Source organism: Humulus lupulus, chromosome 5 (assembly GCF_963169125.1).
Source record: "Humulus lupulus chromosome 5, drHumLupu1.1, whole genome shotgun sequence".
Classification (NCBI taxonomy): Eukaryota; Viridiplantae; Streptophyta; class Magnoliopsida; order Rosales; family Cannabaceae; genus Humulus; species Humulus lupulus.
This window is the reverse complement of record NC_084797.1, coordinates 111,195,063-111,217,940: the sequence shown is the minus strand read 5'-3', so window position 1 is coordinate 111,217,940 and position 22,878 is coordinate 111,195,063. Positions and strand designations below refer to the sequence as shown.

Genomic DNA, 22,878 nt, shown 5'->3' with positions numbered 1-22,878 from the left:
CACAACACAGTCAGGGGCTTACCATATCTAGGGGGTTCTTCGTCCTCAGTCCGAAGCATGGGCATTTTGTTCCAGTTCCTCCTCCTGCTTCATCATCGTCCTCAATCCGAAATGGTAAAAAGCAGGGGGTTCTTCGTCCTCAGTCTTCGTCATCGTCCTCTGGGAAATCTACAGAGTCTCAAGAAATTAGTTTCAGAAAAAACTTTGAATGTGGGTTTGCTTTTTCTACATGAAATGTGGGTATAAAGAAAGCATTCCTTGTGTTAAGCCGTTGGAAAACTTTTTTTTTGATTTGCAGTTAATATTTTAAGGCATTTGTGTCTGGGTTTGTACACGCAATTGGCCACGTAAGCGTTTTTAACGCTGTTAGGGGTTAAGTAGTGATAGAGACACAGTTCATGTCGGTTTGTGTATTTTCACCGCGAAAAATAAAGATTAAATGTAAAAGTGGAACATCGTATAAACATTGAGTATTTTCACCAGTAAAAACACTATCCTATATATCAACTTCTCTATTTTTTTCTCCCTATCATTTAAATATTATATTTTAAAACAATATTTTATTCTTTTAAAAAATAAAATAATTAAATATAAATATTTTACCTCTTACCCTCAATGGGAGAGTGCTCTTAGTTCTTCCCTCTCTTGCATCTGGTTCAAATACACGGTGAAACAGGGAGGAGAGAGATGGGGATGGAGATAGAGATAGAGATGGCTTACGAGCTAAGGCTCCAGGCCACTGCGAAATTCATCGCAAGCGCCGATGCAAGCGCCGCCCACGCGCTAGTGAACCCGGAAGAACTGGGCGTCACTGCTACTCTGAAGCCTCACCAAGTGGAAGGCGTTTCATGGCTCGTACGGCGGTATGTTCTCGGCGTCAACGTTGTTCTCGGTGAGGAGTTTTACTTAATTTGGGAAATTATGATTCGAATGTATATATTTTTCGAGATGTGCTTTTAGTTCTTGAAAGAAAGAGATTAAAATGTGGTATTTTGGATTTTTAATAGTTATTTTCTGTAATACGGTCGATTTTTGCAGGAGACGAGGTACAACTGCTCTCACTCTCTGAAAATCTGAAGCGGTGATTTTAATTTTTTTTATTAACATTTAGTTTAATGTTTATTCTGCTAAACCTCTATCCTTGTGCTGTTCGCGAACTCATTAACGCATTTCATAGAATATATATTGGAGCAAGCTTTGTGGCTAATTTTGAGTTTTCCATTGATTTTATATCCAGTTTGAAGTTATGAATTGATTTAAATCTAATAATTGGCTTAGCCAAGTTTAGTAGCTGTAGTAATCTTGATGTCTCAACGTTTAGAGTGTATCTGGTAAGAGGGAAGGAGATGGGTTGGATTTGGGGGAAGATGGATTTTTGTAGAATTGATATTTTGGAGTGAAGAGATTAGTTATGGATTTCAAAATAGTCAATTTTAATAAGTTTTTAATCCCTCCAAATTGTAGAGATTTTAGGAAAGATTTATCCTATCATATAGTCGAGTGGTCATTACTATAATATCGTCATCTTCCACTCTCCCTCCTATTAAAGAAGAGGATTTTGGCTTACTTTCCTTCCTCTGGTTCCAAACTCTTGAAGAAAAGTACTCTCCTTTCCTTGGGTAATGTATTTCTCATTCCTATATATCTTTCTTCATCTCCACCAAACATAGGCTTAAACTTGCATGTCTACTAATCCGTCTTGGAAAGAATCAAGGAAGTGTTCCTTACTGTGGTTATTCAGCAATGAACATGTGTCGTTTGCCATAATTGTATTGTATTGTATTGATATTAACTAATTGTAGGAGCTATAGGGAACTGAGATGAAGAAGCAAAGCAGTACTGTGGTGACTTAAAAGAGTGGCAAGTGCCATGAAAGCTGTGTTTCTTATGCTTATGGCTTTAATAATTTGCAGATGGGACTAGGGAAGACTTTGCAAGCCATCTGTTTAATGAGCTATATTAAGGTTCAACGAATGTCACCTGGGCCATTTTGTAATAGTCCTTGCTAAAATCTTGAAATCTTTTGTTGTTCGATATCATTCTGGATTTATTATAACATGCTTGCTTATATTTGTCTACCGTCATTGAAAATTTGCAGTGATATTATGTCCTCTAAGTGTAACGGATGGTTGGGTATCAGAGATGGGCAGATTTTCTCCAAAACTAAGAGTTTTACGGTATGTTGGGGACAAAGATCACCGTCGTAATTTACGCAGAACAATGTACGAGCATGTTAAAGGACAATCCTCAAAAATTGATGTGAGTTTCCACCTCATTCATAGTTGTACTTAACGAAACAAGTCAAACAGGATCATTTATAATTATTAGATATTATCACTTTAGCACCTTAAAAAATGTCTGTAGTCTTATCTCTGTTGACTGCTCTTTATCTTCCTCACTACCGAGGCCCAAAGAAAAGTAAGGAACTTGATTTTCTTCTCCTACAACCACAAAGAAAACAAATTCAGCTCTTTTTTTCACTTCAAAATTTGGATTTTTCTTTCCAATTAAATGTCCGAAAGAATATCCAATATCACATAGGTACATAATTATCACCATTTTAGACTTTACAAAACTGATATGCTTCTCAATCATTAATGCCTCACAACGTTCAGGTAACACCCAAGTAAACTAGAATTCGTTCAACAGCTTAGACCTTTGATTATTAGTCACACTACAATGCTGGAATAAAAATCTTTGATTCTGTTAGGAGCATTTGACATCCAAATAAAAAAGCTCAAAAGAAGTAGAATTTGCAAGAAAAAAAATCCAAATGCCAAAGCATTTTATGTGGATTGGATTCAACAAAAGAAAAACTTCTAAGATACTCAGCAAATACATTAACTCATCTGTTTCTTTATCATTTACATTACATTTCAATTGAAGCCCCAAGTGGAAAATTTGTACAAATTGGATAGGGGTTTAGAATTAGTCTATGAGTGTAATCGTAGCACTTGGTAATTATTTGCTTTATAACTTACCTATTATATAAATGGCTATCAAACAGAATTTTGTGTGCTTAACAGAATTTAGTATGTTTAACAGAATTTGGTATGACTTTAACAGAATATGCTAAAAAAAAAAGTTAAATTTAGATAAGTCATCCAAACTGAACAATTGCTTCTATTCCCAAAAAATACAATAATTGGTTCTTTACACAATCAAATAATTAATATTAAAAAAATTAAACAATACAACATTTCAGAAGTACATATCCTTTCAAGAGTACACAACCTTTTGCATTGAGTAACACATTACAAATACATAAATATTATCTTATATAAATATTATATATATATATGTATCTGTACACATAGATGCATATAATAGGAATCTGACTTTTAGAACAACTACCTTATCTGTCAAAGGTCTTTTAGGAAGTTTATAACTTTTCTGGGATAACAAGAAAATGATCACCACGAACAGAAGACCTTCCATAAAATAATAACCTAAAAACAAATAAACAATAAATATAATAAGATCAAATACCGGGAAGAAAAAACATAGGAAAAAATTTACAGAAATTTTATTTTATTAGGATCTGAAATATGATTTAGATAGAATGTGGGCTTGGGCTTGTAATTTTTGTTTGACAAATTACATCTTTTATGGGTTTTTTTAACAAGTTTACAAAATTATGGCTTTTTTCAAAATAACTTATTTTATGACTTTTTTTTTAATTTTTAATTTTATGAATTTAGTTCCCCATATTTTTGTGTAAAAATTATTATTTAAATTAGAAGAATATTTTAATAATGTAAGTATTTTTTATTTGATTATGATAATTTTATAATGATGATGATTTTATAATGCTATAGCACGTGCCTTGTACGTGCACACTATACTAGTATATTTATATATGTATATAAATTTGATACACTTTAAAGGTGGGTGTCTTCACTAGCTTTTTTCTTGTATTAACTCTTCATCATTAATCCAATTTTCAGTTTTTTTTAAAGATAAAAATAAATCTGAGTGTAATCTTTAAAACAAGGAAGCAAAGTTAGTGGAGTCCCTCCAAGTATCCTTTACAGATTTTCCCATCCCATCCCAGTAGGTTATATAGTGAGGGAAATAACTTAACTTTGAGAAGTACCCTTTTTGCATGCAGATGTAGTTAGAGATTGCAGCCTTTTAGTGTATTGCTGAAATGCATTTTTGATATTCCTGTGAATTCATATTCTCTCACGCTAGCCTTGCATTATTTTAAGAAGAAAATGGTATGAGAGAAACTATTTTTGTTTATGTATTCTCTATCTTTTACAAAATTGAACTAGGCTATATATAAAACATACATCTAAGACCCTTCATATTCAAAATTAAATACAATAAATAGGAATTCTTATAGACTAGGAAACTAAAACAACAATTGGAAATATAAATTCCTTGCTGTAAACATCTGTCAACCATTAACTAGCTTGATTTCCTACTCCCCTCAAGCTAGAAGATATATGCTAAACATTCCTAGTTTGGAGCTGAGTTCATTGAAATTAGGGCGATGGAGAGCTTTGGTTAATGTGATAGTGTGAATATTAGCTGCCTATTAGTTGACAATTAGGATTAATTAGTTGATTTAGTTTCCTAGAATAGCTTCTCTAGTTGTGTATAAATAGATGTTATATTTTCAATACAATTCTCTTCACATTTCATTACATGGTATCAGAGCAGAGCCAGGTTCTGGGGTTGAGATTTGAAATTCGAAATTAGGGTTCATCACAAATTGGGTTTTGCAATTAGGGTTTAATTTTCTTTCATTTTTAGGCTTCCTATTTCGAAAACCCTATTTGGGGTGTTCTTTTGTTCTCACTGCTGGCACAGAAGGACTGCCCAGCCGCCCAGAAACGCCGCGAGTGGAGCCCATGTGTCTTCGTAGCTCGTTGCCCAGTCCCCCACGCGCCGGCGCATGTGCGCACGTGCGCTGTTCTGCCGTTGTGCTTTCGACTCCAGTTGGTCCCCACGTCTTTCTCGGCACTTTTCTGCCCAGTTTGTGTTCTTCTCCGGTCATTTTCATCTCTGTTTTTGTTCAAATCTTGTGTTTAGGAGGTTCCTTTTCTTGGCTTTGCTTACTTGTTTTTTCCATATTTGCTTTTGAGGTTATGGCTGGGACAAAATCAGTGGTATCTGATGTGGTTCCTATGATGTCTAAAATCATAGACCATAAAGTGAATGGTTCGAATTGTTTGGACTGGAGTAAGACTATTCAGCTTTATTTACGAAGTATTGACAAAGATGACCATTTGACTGATGATCCTCCTAAAGACAAAGGTGATTCGAGATAGGCATGGCTCAGGGAGGATACTCGCTTGTTCCTTCAGATTCGAAATTCCATTGATAGTGAGGCAATTGGCTTGATCAATCATTGGAGTTTGTTAAAGAACTAATGAATTATTTAGAATTTTTGTATTCGGAAAAAGGGAATCTCTCTTGTATGTATGAGGTTTCCAAAGCATTTTACCGTGTGGAAAAACAAAATCAGTCACTTAAAAAAGTACATTATGATTTTTAAAAAGACGTATGAAGAGCTTAATGTGTTGCTGCCATTTAGTACCGACGTGAAGGTTCAACAAAAACAACGAGAGCAAATGGCTATAATGAGCTTTCTAGCTAGGCTCTCCTCTGAGTTTGATTTTGCTAAGGCACAAGTTCTTTCTGGGTTTGATATATCCTCTTTACAAGATATCTTTAGTCGTGTTCTCCGCACGGAAATAACACCACCTGTTTCGCTTAATGGTGCCTTGGTAAGTCGCAATAATAATTATGAGCCTCGGAGATCTTCTAAATCAAGTGGAAACAAAGGAGGTAGTTCACAAGGCTTTGACACTCGAACCCTGGATTCTGGAGGCATTATTTGTAACTATTGTAAAAAACCGGGCCATACCAAGTTTGAGTGTAAAAAGCTACAGATTAAAAACGAGCATAAACACTCAGCTAATGTTGCATTTAATAGTGATACCTCTGACAAATCAATCCTTATCTCTGCTGATGAGAGTGCCAAGTTCTCCCAGTATCAAGAATCACTTAAGTCTTCATCTCCTTCTATCACTGCTATTGCCGATTCAGGTAAAACTAATGCATGCCTTCTTTCCTCATCCTCACAATGGGTCATTGATCATATGACAGGTAATTCTAGTCTCTTTACTTCATTTCAGTCTTTTGCTTTTGCTTTTACTTCTACAATTACTTTAGCCGATGGGTCACCATCGTGTGTTCGTGGGTTTGGCAGCATCACTCCTACCCTTTTACTTTCTCTGTCTTCTGTCTTACATTTACCTAATTTATCCTTTAATTTGCTCTCTGTCAGTAAACTCACTCGTAATCTCAACTGTTGTGTCTCATTTTTTCCTGATTATTGCTTATTTCAGGATCTTATGACAATATTGATTATTGGTAAATGACATGAATCTGGATGCCTCTACACTCTTGATACATCGCCACCCAGCTTTATTGCCTGCTTGAGTGTTCCTTCTCCTTTCGAGTCTCATTGTTGGTTGGGTCATCCATCTCTCCTTTTACTAAAGAAGCTTTGTCCTCAATATAGTACGTTGTCTTCCTTAAATTGTGAGTCGTGTCAGTATGCTAAACATCATCGTCTTAGTTCGAGTCCTAGAGTCAATAAACGTGCTAATGTTCCTTTTGAATTAGTTCATTATGATGTTTGGGGTCTTCTTATTTTGTCTAAATCTGGATTTAGGTATTTTGTTACATTTGTAAATGATTATTGTCGTGTAACTTGGTTATTTTTAATGAAAAGTCGTTCAGAGCTATTTTCTTTGTTTTGTGCTGAAATTAAAACTCAATTTAATATTTCAATTTGTACTTTGCAAAGTGATAACGCCAAAGAATATATATCTGCTTTATTTCAATCTTATATGACTTAGAATGATATACTTCATGAAACTTCTTGTGTTGATACCCCATCCCAAAATGGTGTGGCGGAACGTAAACCGTTTTGGGCTGATGCAGTTTCCACATTGTGTTTTCTCATTAATCGAATGTCGTCCTCTATTCTTCAAGGTGAGATACCTTACAAAATTCTTTTTCCGCAAAAGTTTTTGTTTCCTATTGACCCTAAGATATTTGGTAGCACTTGTTTTGTTCAGAATGTTTGTTTGCGTGCCACTAAATTAGATCCCAAGTCTTTGAAATGTATTTTCCTTAGTTATTCCTGTCTTCAGAAAGGCTACCAGTGTTATTGTCTCAGTCTTAACAATTTGGTCTCCATTGATGTCACTTTCCTCGAAGATACACCTTATTTCCCTTCTCTGCCCGTTCCCACTCGTCAGGGGGAGGACGATGATTTGTTGGTCTATTCTATCACATCTTCTTCTCCTGACTCGGACCTATCACTGATCTCACAACCTGTTCTTGTGAAACCTCCTATCCTTCAAGTTTACTCCAGGCGACAACCTCTTGATTCATGTCCTGCACATGCTCCGTCGTCATCAGATCCGGACCCGAGCGATGATCTTCCAATTGCATTACGCAAAGGTAAACGTCAGTGTACTTATCCCATTTCTTCTTTTGTTTCTTATAATAACTTGGCGTCTTCCTTTTGTTCTTTCATTGCTTTCCTTGATTCTATTTCTGTTTCTAACACTGTTTGTGAAGCCATATCTTATACTGGTTGGCATAATGCAATGATAGAAGAGATGAATGCTAATGGTACTTGGGACTTGGTCGATTTACCTTCAGGGAAACGGGCTATCGGTTGCAAATGGGTCTTCACGGTTAAGGTTACTCTGAATGGGTCAGTTGCTCGATTGAAAGCTTGTCTTGTCGCTAAGGGCTATGCTCAAACTTATGGAGTAGATTATTCTGAAACTCTCTCTTGTTGCAAAGTTGACATCTGTTCGGCTGTTTATTTCCATGATAGCTACTCATCATTGACCTTTACATCAACTTGATATCAAGAATGCTTTTCTTCAAGGTGATCTTCAGGAGGAGGTGTATATGGAACAACCTCCTGGTTTTGCTGCTCAGGGGGAGTCAGGACGAGTTTTTCGTCTTTAAAAATCTTTATATGGTTTGAAACAAAGTTCTCGTACTTGGTTTGGAAAGTTTAGTTAGGCTATTAAGAAATTTGGTATGATGAAAAGCAAGTCTGCTCCTTCGGTGTTCTACAAACGATCAGAAGTTGGCATCATTTTGTTAGTTGTATATGTGAATGACATTGTTGTTACTGGAAATGGTATTAGAGAAATCTCATCTCTTAAATTTTTCATTTATACTCAATTTCACACGAAAGATTTGGGGGTGTTAAAGTATTTTTTAGGAGTTGGGTCACTCAAAGTAAACAAGGTATCTTTCTATTTCAAAGAAAGTATGTCCTTGACTTATTGACTGAAACAGGAAAATTGGGAGCAAAACCCTGTAGTGTTCTAATGACTCCAAATCTACACCTTAAAGGAGATGGAGAACCATTTGAAGATCCTAAAAAGTATCGAAGGTTGGTTGGGAAGTTGAATTACCTTACTGTGACTCGTCTAGACATTGCCTACTTAGTGTTGTCAGTCATTTTATGTCATCCCCAACAATTGATCATTGGGCAGCGTTAGAGCAGATTTTGTGTTACTTGAAAGGAGCACCAGGACGAGGTATTGTGTATGCGAATCATGGACACATTCATATTGAGTGTTTCTCAGATGTAGATTGGGCAGGTTCCAAAGTGGATAGAAGATCCACTTCAGGTTATTGTATTTTTGTTGAAGGGAATCTGGTCTCATGGAAGAGTAAAAAGTAAACCATTGTGTCACGATCTAGTGCAGAGTCAGAATATCGAGCTATGACACAGTCTGTGTGTGAGATAATGTGGATATATCAATTATTGACTGAAGTAGGACTTAAAACTTCAGTACCTGCAAAATTATGGTGTGATAATCAAGCTGCTCTTCATATTGCAACTAATCCTGTGTTTCATGAACAGATGAAGTACATGAAATTGATTGTCATTTTGTTCGTGAGAAAATTCAACAAGGCTTGATTTCTACATGATATGTGAAGACTGGAGAACAAGTAGTGGACATTTTCACGAAAGCTTTAAATGGGGTTCCGGTTGACTATTTTTGTAACAAGCTGCGCATGATTAACATTTATGTTCCAGCTTGAAGAGGAGTGTTATAGTGTGAGTATTAGCTGTCTATTAGTTGACATTTAGGATTAATTAGTTGATTTAGTTTCCTAGAATAACTTCTCTAGTTGTGTATAAATAAATGTTATATTTTCAATACAAAAAAATACAATTCTCTTCATCTCATTACAGTTAAGATGCCAGCTGCCTGTTGTCTTGAGGGAACATGCCTCAAGGTGATGATCTTGCCTTCAATCTTCTCATTGATGAAATGACGATCAATTTCGACATGTTTGGTTCTATCATGATGGACTGGATTCTTTGCAATTGCTATAGCTGATTGATTATCACAGAAAACATTTATAGGGCCTTCTAGGCGGATTCTGAGTTCATCAAGTAAGCGTTTCAGCCACATTCCTTCACAAATTCCATGTGCTAAGGCACGAAATTCTGCTTCAGCATTGCTGCGAGCTACTACTTGCTGCTTCTTGTTGCGTCAAGATACGAGATTTCCCCAAATATAGGAGCAGTATCTGAAAGTGGATCTTTGGTCAGTGAGAGAACCTGCCCAATCTGCATCTATGTAGATTTTAAGATCTCTGTGAAAAGCTTTTTTGAACATTAGCCCTTTTCCTGGTGTTCCTTTGAGGTACCTAAGGATCCGATAGACAACATCCATGTGTTACTCTGTGGGATTGCTGAGAAATGGACTAACAACACTTGCAACAAAGCTTATATTAGGCCGAGTGCGAGTTAGGGAGATTAATTTTCCCATGAGACGGTGGTACTGTGACAGTTAGTATCCCGTGATCCGTATGGGGAAAGACTGGGTAAGGCTGTGCAATTCCACATCGCCTGGGGAAGGTCAAGTGTGATGATTCTAAGACTGTGTAGGTATGGGACTACACAGTTGAAGATGACTTAAATGGATTGATGTGTACTACCTATGCCAACAAGATGCATCATCTTTTTGGTAGCCCATCACTTGAGAACTCTAAAGTTAGGCGTGCTTAACCTGGAGTAGTCTTATGATGGGTGATCTCCTGGGAAGTTTTTCCAGGAAGCGTGCGAGTGAGGACAAAACATGCTGGAAAAACTCGTGTTGGTTTGTAGGGCCAGTCGTCATTCCAGGAAGCAACCATAGTGACGTGGGGCATTTCAAATGGTATCAGAGCCTTAATCCAGTCGGAAGTGTGGCGGACCGGGACGTTGGACTCCAAAAGGGGGTGATTGTGACAGTCAGTATTCCGTAATCCGTAGGGGAAAGACCGGGTAAAGCTGTGCAATCCCATATCGCCTGGGGAATGTCAAGTGTGATGATTCTAAGACTGTGTAGGTACGAGATTACACAGTTAAAAAGAGCTTAAATGGATTGATGTGTACTACTTATGTCAACAAGATGTATCTTCTTTTCGGTGGCGCATCACTTGAGAACTCCAAAGTTAAGCGTGCTTGACCTGGAGTAGTCTTATGATGGGTGACCTCCTAGGAAGTTTTCCTTAGGAAGCGTGCGAGTGAGGACAAATCACACTGGAAAGACTTGTGTTGGTTTGTAGGGCCAGTCGTCATTCTAGGAAGCAACCATAGTGACATGGGGCGTTTCTGGTACCTTCCTCGATCAACTTTTATTTCGTCTGTCTGTGCTCCAAGTTTGGTATTAGGATCCATCGGTGTGTCAACTGGCTTGGATCCAATCATCCCTCTTTCCTGTAAGAGGTCGAGGACATGTTTTCACTGAGTGACTTAGATGCCTAGGCTGGATCTTGCTATTTCCATCCCTAGGAAGTATCTTATTGTCCTAGATCCTTTATCTCAAATTCACTTGAGAGGAGCTGCTTGGAATGAGTAATTTCCTGTATCCACAATATCATCGACATAAACTATACACCGGTAGTTTTTCCCCTATTGAATGTTTTACAAAGAGTGTGATCTGATTGACACTGAGTGTATCCATATCCCTTTAGAACTTTCGTAAACCTGTCAAACCAGGCTCGAGGGGAATGCTTGAGGTCGTAAAGGGATTTCTTGAGTTTGCACACCTTTCCCTTAGTGAATTTGTCCTCAAATCCTGGAGGGATATCCATGTATACTTCTTCCACTAGATTTCCGTTAAGAAATGCATTATATACATCAAGTTGGAATATAGGCCATTCTTTGTTTACTGCAATCGAAAAGAGAACTCGGATGGTGTTCAACTTAGCAACAGGAGCAAACGTCTCTTGGTAATCAATGCCATAGGATTGAGTGAATCCTTTGGCCACTAAGCGGGTCTTGAATCTTTCATTGCTTCCATCGAAGATCCATTTGCAGCCAACTGTGCGTTTGCCAAGAGGTAGATCTGTGAGGATCCATGTTTCATTCTTTTCAAGTGCTCTAAGTTCTTCCATTGTTGTAACCTTCCAATCAGGAATCTGTAGGGCTTCTTGGACCGATGTGGGAATTTGAACTTGGTCCAAGGAGGTGATAAAGACTATATGTAGGAGATAGGCTTGAGTAACTCTGATAATTGTGAATGGGATGTTGAGTGCAAGAGTGTACCCCCTTTCTGTGAGCAATGGGGATGTTCAGATCATTTGACACAATTTCTTCCATAATAGGTTTAGGTCTAGCGTCTTCCTGAGTTTTTTCAAGGATGAATGGGATCGGGTCATATTCTTGACCTTGCTGAGTTTGTGTAGTGGCTTGTTAGATGTTTCTTTCTCCTTAGTAAACCTGGATCTCTTTACTTGGGATGGGGACAAGACTTGAAGAGATTAGATGAGGAGTTCTTGGCTCATTTGATTTGGCTGAATGATGAGGTTGGACCTTTTTGCTTGGAATGTGGATAGGACTTGAAGAGATTGGATGAGAATTTCTTGGCTCATGTAATTCAACTGAATAGTTTGGAGTATGGGCAACGGAAGGAGTTGGTGATGTTCTTGGAAGAATTGTGTTGTGAGAAGTATTTAGAGGAGTATCAACTGTATTGTCAATGAGAAAAACAAAGTCTAAATTTTGCAATTCTAGACTATGGTTCTTGTTGACAGCCAGGAAATAAAATCACAAAGATAAGCAATATTAGCTGTAGTTTTTAGATGTGATAGCTGTAGTCTTTTATTGTATATTAGTTTCCTTATTTATAGGATTTTTATTCTTTGACATTTATTGTGATTATTCTGTACAGTCCCTATAAAAGGGCATACCTAGCATTGATAAAATATACAAGAAAAATAGTTTCAAATTTTCTCTCATTTTATTCTTTATGGTATCAGAGCTTTAGGTTCTTTTCTCTCCTCGAGAATTTTTTCTGTTCAGCTCTGGTTGTCTTCTCCAGCAGCTTCTGTCCCTTTCCAGCCAATCATCCAGGAACCCATCACCAGTCCCAAATTTTCTTTCAGTACCAGTTGCACCATTTTTCATTCCCTTCGATTCTCTGGTTCACCATCTCTCCCAACATTTTTTTCTCTGGTTCAAGATCTCACCATCTCACTATTATTCTCAGTCGCACGTTCCAACAAGCACGCCCAGTCCCATTTTTTTTTTCCACATCGCACAGCCCAGTCCTCCAAATTGTTTAAATCGCAAGTCTAGGAGCCCATCTTCAATCGCAGCAAGTCCAGATTGGTCGCTGTTCAGACCGGCGGTGTTTTTCTCACAGCTCTCAGGTGATCATCTCAACTCAGGCAACTCACAGCAGCTGATCCTCTCTCTTTTCTTCGACGATGTCGCCCATTGAAGATATTTCTTCTCAGACCAGTGGACCTACTAGCCCTCAAGCCCAAACACAATTTAGTGGATCCGTGGGCTCTCTTCATATCATAGCCCACAAACTTAAGTGTAAAAATTATTTTCAATGGGTTTCGAGTTTCGGATCTCATACTATGTCTAGCTCTGTTGCCCACTCTGGTAATTTCTCCTTTGCTCTCACCAACTCTCAAATTCCATGGATAATTGATTTTGGTGCCTCTGATCATATGATCAGTTTATATTCTTTGTTTGAATCCTATACTCCATGTTCTAATCCTTCTAGTGTCAGAATAGCAGATGACACTCTCTCTAATTGCAGGAATTGGTACCATTAAATTGTCTGCTGACTTAATCCTCAAATCGGTCCTTCATGTTCCCTCTTAAACATGCAATTTAATTTTTGTCAGTAAGCTGATTACTGACAATCGTTGCCTTGCTAAATTTTTTTCCAATTCTTGTCAATTTGAGGAACTATCTTTGGGAAGGACGATTGGCAGTGCTAAGATTCAAGGTGGACTTTATTTCTTTGAAAATCGTCAACCAATAATACAACAACATTGTTCATAGAGTTTGGCTTCTAATTCTATCTCTACAATAAAATCTGTTTCTGTTTCAAACTCCAACAAAATTATGTTATGGCATTATCGACTAGGTCATTCAAGTTTTTCATATTTAAACATTTGTTTCCATCATTATGTTCCAATAATAATTATGGTTCTTTACAATGTGATATTTGTCAAATGGCTAAGCACACACGGGCTGTTTTTCCTCAAACATTATACTCCAACCAACCCTTTCTCTTTAATTCATAGTGATCTATGGGGACCTTCAAAAATCACTACTTAACATGGTCATCGATGGTTTATCACATTTATTGATGATCACACACGTCTTACTTGGGTGTATCTCCTCAAACACAAGTCTGATACATTCCATGTGTTTCAAAATTTCTATAACATGATTTAAACACAATTCTAAACATCACTTCGTATATTACGAATGGATAATGGCACAGAATATTTCAATTCTATCTTAGGACCCTACCTCTCCAAAAAAGGGCTTATTCATCAAAGTTTATGCGTCGATACCCCTCAACAGAATGACATTGCTGAACGTAAGAATCGTCATCTCTTAGAAGTTGCCCGAGCTCTACATTTTACTATGCACGTTCCGAAGTACCTTTAGGGAGATGCCATCCTTACCGCTGCTTATCTCATCAATCGTCCCCCTAGTCGTCCAATTGGTTTTCGGACACCATATTCTCTTCTTCACACTTCATATCCTCATCTATCTTCAAACACTTCTTGTCAAAACCTTTGGGTGTACCGCCTTTGTCCATATTCTTCCTAAAGATCGCACCAAAATTGACCCTAGGGCCATTAAAACTGTCTTCATTGGTTACTCTTCTACTCAAAAAGGCTATCGGTGCTATTGCCCTCTTACCAAAAAACTCTTCATCTCCAAAGATGTCAGTTTTTTAGAAAACACTCCATACTTTTCCCCCACCTTGCTTTAGGGGGAGACCAATACTTATCAAGAGAATGAAGCTCAGTGGTCATGGGATTAGAGCTACCTCTGAGTCAATCCATAATTCCATCACATCCCACAAACTTCTCTCTTCCAGAATCGACTCACCCTCCAACAGATTCAAATTTAAAAAACCTTGCCTCATCTTCTGAGTTAATAGTTACAGACACATCCTCGAAACCAACAACAAGAGCTGCGTGTTTATTCTAGACGACAAAGAAATAACCAAATCATGAATTCTCAACACAGTCAAGAAGCCAACCCGGTGGTAGATCTTCTTCCTCCAAACTAGTCAGGTAATAATCACTCAAACACTGATCTAGGCATTCCTACAGCCTTGAGAAAAGGAATTAGGTCTTGCACTCAACATCCTATCTCCAAATTCATTTCCTATTCAAAGTTGTCATCCTCATTTAAAGCTTTCACTTCTAGTTTGTCAGATGTTTTTATTCCTAGGAATATTGAAGAAGCTCTTAAAATTCCTGAGTGGAAATCATCTATACTAGAAGAAATGAAAGCGCTCAAACTGAATGATACTTGGAGATTAGTGGAATTACCTCCTGATAAAAGTGTGTGGGGTACAAATGGGTGTTCACAATCAAGTATAATGCTAATGACTCTATTGAACGGTACAAAGCACGGTTGGTAGCAAAGGGATTCACACAGACCTATGGGATTGACTACACCGAGACCTTTGCTCCAGTTGCCAAGCTTAATACTATCAGGGTCCTACTCTCACTTGCAGCAAATCTAGAATGGGAATTACATCAGTTAAATGTAAAAAATACTTTTCTGAATGGAGAACTTGTAGAGAAAGTTTACATGAGCCAACCACCATTGATCTCCTAAAAGAAATCGGGATGCTCGGTTGCAAGCCTAGCATAACTCCAATTGAACTTGGAGACAAGACTAAAATGTTTGAAGGAGATCCAGTTGACAAAGGAAGATACCATTAGCTACTAGGGAAGCTTATTTATCTATCTCACACTAGACCAGACATTGCCTTCGCTGTGAGTCTAGTAAGTCAGTCTATGCACGATCCATGTCAAGGACATCTCAATGCTGTGTATAGAATCTTGAAATATTTGAAACAAGCACCAGGAAAGAGACTATTCTTTAAGAAGACAAATAAAAGAAAGGTTGAAGTCTTTACAGATGCTGGCTGGGCTGGATCAATTGATGACAGGAAATCTATATCAGGTTATTGTACCCTACTATGGGGTAATCTAGTTACTTGGAGAAGTAAAAAGCAAACCGTTGTTGCAAGAAGCAGTGCAGAAGCAGAATTTAGGGCTATGGCTCACGGGGTATGTGAAGTTATATGGCTAAGACGACTGCTTGGAGAATTAAAGATAGAATACGAAGCTCCTATCCAATTATTCTACGATAACAAGTCCACCATCAGTATAGCACATAATCCTGTACATCATGATAAAACCAAGCATGTAGAAGTGGATCGACACTTTATCAAAGAAAAAATTGATGGAGGGATAATCAACGTTAAGCATGTGCACACTGATCAACAATTGGCGGATATACTAAGGGACTATCTAAACGAGTATTTAATTTCCTTACAAACAAACTTGGACTTGTTAACATTTACAGTCAAGCTTAAGGGTGATTGTTGACAGCCAGGAAATAAAATCACAAAGATATGCAATATTAGCTGTAGTTTTTAGATGTGATAGCTGTAGTCTTTTATTCTTTGACATTTATTGTGATTATTCTGTACAGTCCCTGTAAAAGGCATACCTAGCATTGATAAAATATACAAGAATAATAATTTCAATTCTTCTCTCATTTTATTTAGTTCTCTCCAGGAATTGTAGAATTGGTGTAATAAGGCTAGTCTTCAAAGAAAGTGACATCCATGGAGTGAAACAACTTTTTGGAAATTAGACAGTAGCATTTGTACCCTTTTTTATTGGATGAGTAGCCAAGAAGGATACATTTGGTGGCGCGAGCATCGAGTTTGCTTCGGTGTGATGAGTGACATGGACATATGCAACACAACCAAAGACACGAAGGGAAATTTGAGACACAAGATGTGAGTGAGGATATGATTCAAGAAGGATTTGCAGCGGAGTTTTGAACTTTAGGACTCGAGATGGCATTCTATTTATGAGATAGGTGGTTGTGAGGACAGCTTCACCCCAGAACCTTTTTGGAACATGAGATGAAAAAAGTAAGGATCAAGCTACCTCAAGTAAATGGCGATTTTTGCGTTCAGCCACACCATTTTGTTGTGGTGTGTCGACGTAGGAACTTTGATGAACAATCCCATGCGATTGCAAATATGATCCAAGAACAGAATTGAAGAAGTCACGAGCATTTTTCGGTTTTTAATACCTGGATGTTTGTTTGAAATTGGGTTTGAATCATTTTGTGGAAATTTTGGAAAATCTGATTTGTTTCTGTTATCTGAGGTGAAAAGAATTGCATTCTCTTATTTTTCATTGAAAAAATGATACATATTTATATACAAATCAATATAATGTTAATCATGCCCAGCTTGTTACAAAGGTAATCAACCCGAACCCCATTCAATGCTTTTGCGAAGAGATCCCCTATTTGTTCTCCTGTCTTCACATACCCAGTAGAAATCAACCCTTGCTGAATTTTCTCACGGACAAAATGATAATCAATTTCAATATGCTTAGTTTGCTCGTGGAATACAGGATTGGATGCAATATGAAGGGCAGTTTGGTTATCACACCATAATTGTGCGGGTATTGAAGTTTTAAGACCTACTTCTGTCAAGAGTTGATAAATCCATATTATCTCGCACACAGATTGTGCCATAGCCCCATATTCCAATTCTACACTGGATCTTGACACAACATTTTGCTTCTTACTCTTCCAAGAAACCAAATTTCCGCCAACAAAAACACAATAATCTGAAGTGGATCTTCTATCTACTTTGGAACCTGCCCAATCTGCATCTAAAAAACATTCAATGTGAGAGTGACCATAATTTGCATATAAGATACCTTGTCCCGGTGCTCCCTTCAAATAACACAAAATTTGCTCTAACGCTGCCTAGTGATGAATTGTTGGGGATGTCATAAACTGATTGACAACACTGACTGAAGATGTAATATCTAGACGAGTTACAGTAAGATAATTCAGCTTTCCAACCAACCTTCGATATCTCCCAGAATCCTCGAATAGTTCTCCATCTTTTGTAAGGTGCATGTTCGGCGTCATTGGAGCACTACAAGGCTTTGCTCCCAATTTTCCTGTCTCAGTTAACAAGTTAAGAACATATTTTCTCTGAGATAGAAAAATTCATTTCTTAGTCCTTGTGACTTTAACACTGTTAATAGTCAGAAAATAATGTCAATATGTTACAGAAGGATGTTTCCGTTTCCTAAAGTCTATAGGAATTCTCTTTTATTGTATTTATGTTGTATTAAAGATAGTTTAATGTGTAAATCTGTATATAAGCCTAAGTTCTAGTTTGTAAAATACACAGAAAAGAAACCATTTTCTTCTCCTCACCATTTTATATGGTATCAGAGCCCTACGGTTCTTTTTTCTCTCTATCCTCTCTGATCGGCTCCTAGCAGCTTCTTCAACTCCAGGCGGTTGTCGCAACTTCCGGCGTCATCTTCGGTGCTCCAGGCGGCTTCTGCAACTTCTGGCGTCATCATCGGCGACATCTTCAGTGCTCCAGGCGGCTTCTGCAACTTCCGGCGTCATCTTCGGCGACATCTCCGGCGCTCCAGGCGGTCTGCAACTCCAGGGGCAATCTCTGTCCAGCCCTCCTCAATAATCTCGGTCTTATATTCACTCACATGGCACACCCGGTGGGACACGAACCCACAATGGCCTGATTAGAACTCTCACATATTCAGCCAACCCTTCCTTATCATCTCGCATATCCCTGCCATAAAACAATTTTTTTTATTTGATACATCCCCACTTGTCAGCCAACCCTAGCCACGTGTCATCATGTCAAGCACTGATGAAATCTCTTCTCAAACTAGTGGGCCTAACTCAAATCCAGCCCAAACTCAGGCCCAAAGTTAGTCCTTTGGCTCCATTTATAGTCATGATACCAGCTCTCTCCACATTACAGCCCACAAACTTGATGGTAGAAACTATTTACAGTGGGCACAGTCAGTAAAGTTAGTCATTTGTGGACGTGGAAAACTCGGATATCTCACTGGTGACCTTCCTGCCCCTCCATTGACCGACTCAACCTACAAGGTATGGCAGGCTGAGAATTCTATTGTACTTGCATGACTTATTAATTCAATGGATCCAAAGATCAGTCGCAGGTATTTATTTTTTAAAACTGCTAAGGAAGTATGGGATGCTGCAAAAAAGATGTACTTTGATCTTGGGAATGCCTCTCAGATTTTTGAAATTCGTACCAAACTCAAAGAAATCAAGCAAGGTAATCACACTGTTACCCAATATTTTTCAGACTTACAAGACCTGTGGCAGGAACTCGATTTGTATCTGGATACCACTCCTTTGTATGCTACATGCACCACTCTTCAGCGCCAACAATTAGAAAAAGAGCGGGTCTTTGAATTTCTTACTGGGTTGAACAGTAATCTTGATGAAGTTCGGGGTTGTTTGGTGAGTCGTTCTCCATTTCCTGACACTGAAGAAGCTTTCTCTGAGGTCAGGCGTGAAGAAGCACGTCGTCGCATCATGCTCACTACTCAAGAATTATCGCCCGTAGAGAATTCAGCTCTTGTCTCAAAATCTGGTCCACCACCGTTTGGCAGATCAAATCCTGATCCTCGACCTAATCGCAAGGGTGATCGACTTTGGTGTGATCACTGTCAACGTCATGGTCACACTCGCTCCACTTGTTGGGAAATTCATGGCAAACCACCAAATTGGACTCCCCGTCGCCAAAATGACAAAAAGGCCTACCAAACCCAGTCTGAGAATAGCACTACTCATAGCGGTACTGCTGCCCTTTCATTCAGTAAGGAACAAATCGAACATTTATACACACTCCTTGGTCAATCCTCCATAAAACCCAAATCTGGTCCCGAGTCTCATAGTGCTTCTGTTGCACACTCTGGTAATTTCTCTTCCGCTTCCCATACACCATGGATCATCGATTCAGGGGCGACTGATCACATGACAAGTTTACTTCATTTGTTTGATTCTTATAGTCCTTGCTCTACTACCTCTAGTGTTAAGATTGCAGATGGTACTCACTCACCTATTGCAGGCATTGGCACCATAAAGTTGTCTACTGATTTATTTCTTAAATCAGTTCTCTTTGTTCCTTCCTTAAAATGCAACTTAATCTCTGTTAAAAAATTAACCTCTGATAATCACTGTCTTGCTAAATTTATGTCTGATTCTTGTCAATTTCAGGATCTATCATCGGGGAAGACGATTGGCAGTGCTAGGATTCGTGACGACCTTTATTTCTTTCAGCACCTGAACAAAGAGTTGCCTTACCTGCACTGTTTAACTTCAAGTTCTATTTCTAATTCATCTTTTGATGCAACTTCTCAAAAAATTATGTTGTGGCATTGTCGACTTAGACATCCAAGTTTTTTATATTTAAGACATTTGTTTCCTTCTTTGTTTTTAAATAAAAATGTTGCGGATTTTCAATGTGATATTTGCCAACTTGCTAAACATACTCGTGTTTCATTTCCTCACAAACTGTATACACCCTCTAGTCCTTTCTCTCTTATTCATAGTGACGTATGGGGACCATCCAAGGTCACGACTTCTTCTGGTAAACGTTGGTTTATTACATTCATTGATGACCATACACGAATTACTTGGGTGTACCTTCTTAGGCACAAATCCGAAACCTGTCACGTATTCCAAAACTTCCACAAAATGATCCAAACACAGTACCAGACATCTATTCGGACACTTCGTACCGATAACGGTACTGAATACTTCAATACAACTCTCGGTCCCTATCTTCTACAAAATGGGATTGTTCACCAGAGCTCATGTGTAGATACTCCGCAGCAGAATGTAGTAGCCGAAAGGAAAAATCGTCACCTCTTAGAAGTAGCCCGTGCTATCATGTTCAACATGAATGTTCCAAAATATCTTTGGGGCGATGCTGTACTCACTGCTACTTATCTAAACAATCGCCTTCCTAGTCGGCCTCTTCAATTTAAGACACCATATTCTATTCTTCAGTTTCTTTATCCTCACATTTCCACAAATACTCTGCCAGTAAAAGTCTTTGAGGCACCACCTTTGTCCATGTGCACTCCCAACACCGGAGTAAACTTGATCCTAAAGCCATAAAAACAGTTTTCCTAGGATATTCTCCTACACAGAAAGGCTATCGCTGTTACTGTCCCCTCACCAAGAAAATCTACATCTCCCGCGATGTAACTTTTTTCGAAAATTCTCCATACTTCACTCCCACTTCGCTTCAGGGGGAGCATACTCATCACGAGCAAGAAGCTCAGTGGTCGTGGGGTTTAGAATTACCCCTAGACGTGTCCTTTCCTCCAGTGAATGAAATCATTCCCAAACCAGAAAATCTTCCACCTTCTTCTCAGGACTCTCAAAATCAAAACACGTAGAAAGAAATTCGGGTGTATACCAGAAGCGAAAGAAATAAACAAGTGACGAATTCTCATCACAGTCAAGAGGCCGATCCAGTGATAGAACCACCCCAGTTAAAAGATTCAGGTACTCTACCCTCAAACACTCAATCAGATCTAGATATTCCTATTGCTTTAAGAAAAGGAAGTAGATCTTGCACCCAACACCCTATTTCAAAATTCATCTCTTATATTATCATCTCCATTTAAAGCTTTTACCACTAGTCTATCAGATGTTGTGATTCCCATAAATATCAATGAAGCACTTGGTACTCCTCAATGGAAGACAGCAGTTCTCGAAGAGATGAAAGCACTTGAGCAGAATGGTACTTGGCGATTAGTGGAGTTACCACCAGATAAGAAAGTAATAGGGTGCAAGTGGGTGTTCACAGTCAAATATAATGCAAATAGATTTATTGAGAGGTACAAAGCTCGGTTTGTTGCCAAGGGTTTTACTCAAACCTACGGAATTGACTACACTGAAACATTCGCTCCGGTTGCCAAACTCAATACCATCAGAGTATTGCTCTCGCTTGCAGTCAACTTAAATTGGGAATTACATCAACTTGATGTAAAAAATGCATTCTTAAATGGTGAGCTGGAAGAAGTGTACATGAGTCAGCCTCTGGGTTTTGAAGAATCTCCCAATACAACCAAAGTTTGCAAGCTAAACAAATCGCTCTACGGTCTAAAACAATCTCCTCGAGCATGGTTCAACCGGTTCTTGAAAGTTATCAAGGGACTTGGATACATACAAGGTCAGACTGACCATACTCTCTTCATCAAACACTCAGAAAGAGGGAAAATGTCAGTTCTGATTGTATATGTTGATGATATCATTGTCACTGGCAACCATACTGAAGAGGTGATTCGGATTAAAGAAATATTGGCAAAGGAGTTCGAAGTCAAGGATCTTGGTGAACTCTGATATTTTCTGGGAATGGAATTTGCTAGAAGCAAAAAGGGAATTCCTGTTTCTCAAAGAAAATACACTCTTGATGAGACAGGAATGCTAGGCAGTAAACCTAGCAAAACTCCAATCGAGCTCGGAGACAAGAGGAAAATGTTTGAAGGAAACCCAGTTGACAAAGAAAGGTACCAGCAACTAGTAGGAAAGCTTATCTACCTCTCTCATACCAGACCAGATATTGCCTTTGCAGTAAGTCTGGTCAGTCAATACATGCATGATCCATGTCAAGGACATCTTAATGCAGTATATAGAATTCTGAGGTATTTAAAGCAAACACCAGGAAAAGGTCTTTTCTTCAAAAAGACTTCTGAAAGAAAAGTTGAAGTATTCACAGATGCAGACTGGGCTGGGTCAGTTGATGATAGGAAATCTACATCTGGATATTGTACAATTGTATGGGGCAATGTGGTAACATGGCGAAGTAAAAAACAAACAGTGGTTGCAAGAAGCAGTGCAGAAGCAGAGTATAGAGCCATGGCCCACGGAATATGTGAAGCGATATGGATCAGACGCTTGTTAAGAGAACTAAAGATTGAATATGAAGCTCCCATTCAGCTTTACTGTGATAATCAATCTACCATCAGTATTGCACGCAACCCTATACATCATGACAGAACTAAACACGTAGAAGTAGATCGTCACTTTATTAAAGAGAAGATTGATGGGGGAATTGTCAACATCAAATATGTTCATACGGATCAACAGTTGGCTGATATTCTCACAAAGGGGTTATCCGAGCGAGTATTTGAGTTCCTAGTAAACAAGCTTGGACTCATCAATATCTATGGTCCAGCTTGAGGGGGAGTGTTAACAGTCAGAAAATAATGTCAATACGTTACAGAAGGATGTTTCCGTTTCCTAAAGTCTATAGGAATTCTCTTTTATTGTATTTATGTTGTATTAAAGATAGTTTAATGTGTAAATCTGTATATAAGCCTAAGTTCTAGTTTGTAAAATACACAGAAAAGAAACCATTTTCTTCTCCTCACCATTTTATAAACACCCAATAAATACTTTACCATCCCCAA

General features: G+C 38.3%; 1 protein-coding gene across 9 annotated transcripts in view; it reads left to right on the top strand.

Annotated features, from left to right (window-relative positions):
• The first annotated feature begins 626 nt into the window (after positions 1-626).
• The window catches only part of LOC133777583 (probable helicase CHR10), a 64,037-nt gene continuing 41,785 nt past the window's right edge, over positions 627-22,878 (top strand). For 7 of the 9 annotated variants that reach the window (XM_062217272.1, XM_062217273.1, XM_062217269.1 and 4 more), the window contains exons 1-3: positions 627-892; positions 1,914-1,992; positions 2,099-2,259. In XM_062217272.1, the coding sequence (XP_062073256.1) occupies positions 866-892; positions 1,914-1,992; positions 2,099-2,259 (267 nt within the window). In that variant the 5' untranslated portion in view covers positions 627-865. Of the gene's footprint in view, positions 893-1,038; positions 1,082-1,913; positions 1,993-2,098; positions 2,260-22,878 lie in introns of all 9 variants that reach the window. The other 2 variants (XM_062217277.1, XM_062217270.1) reach the window with 2 other exon arrangements.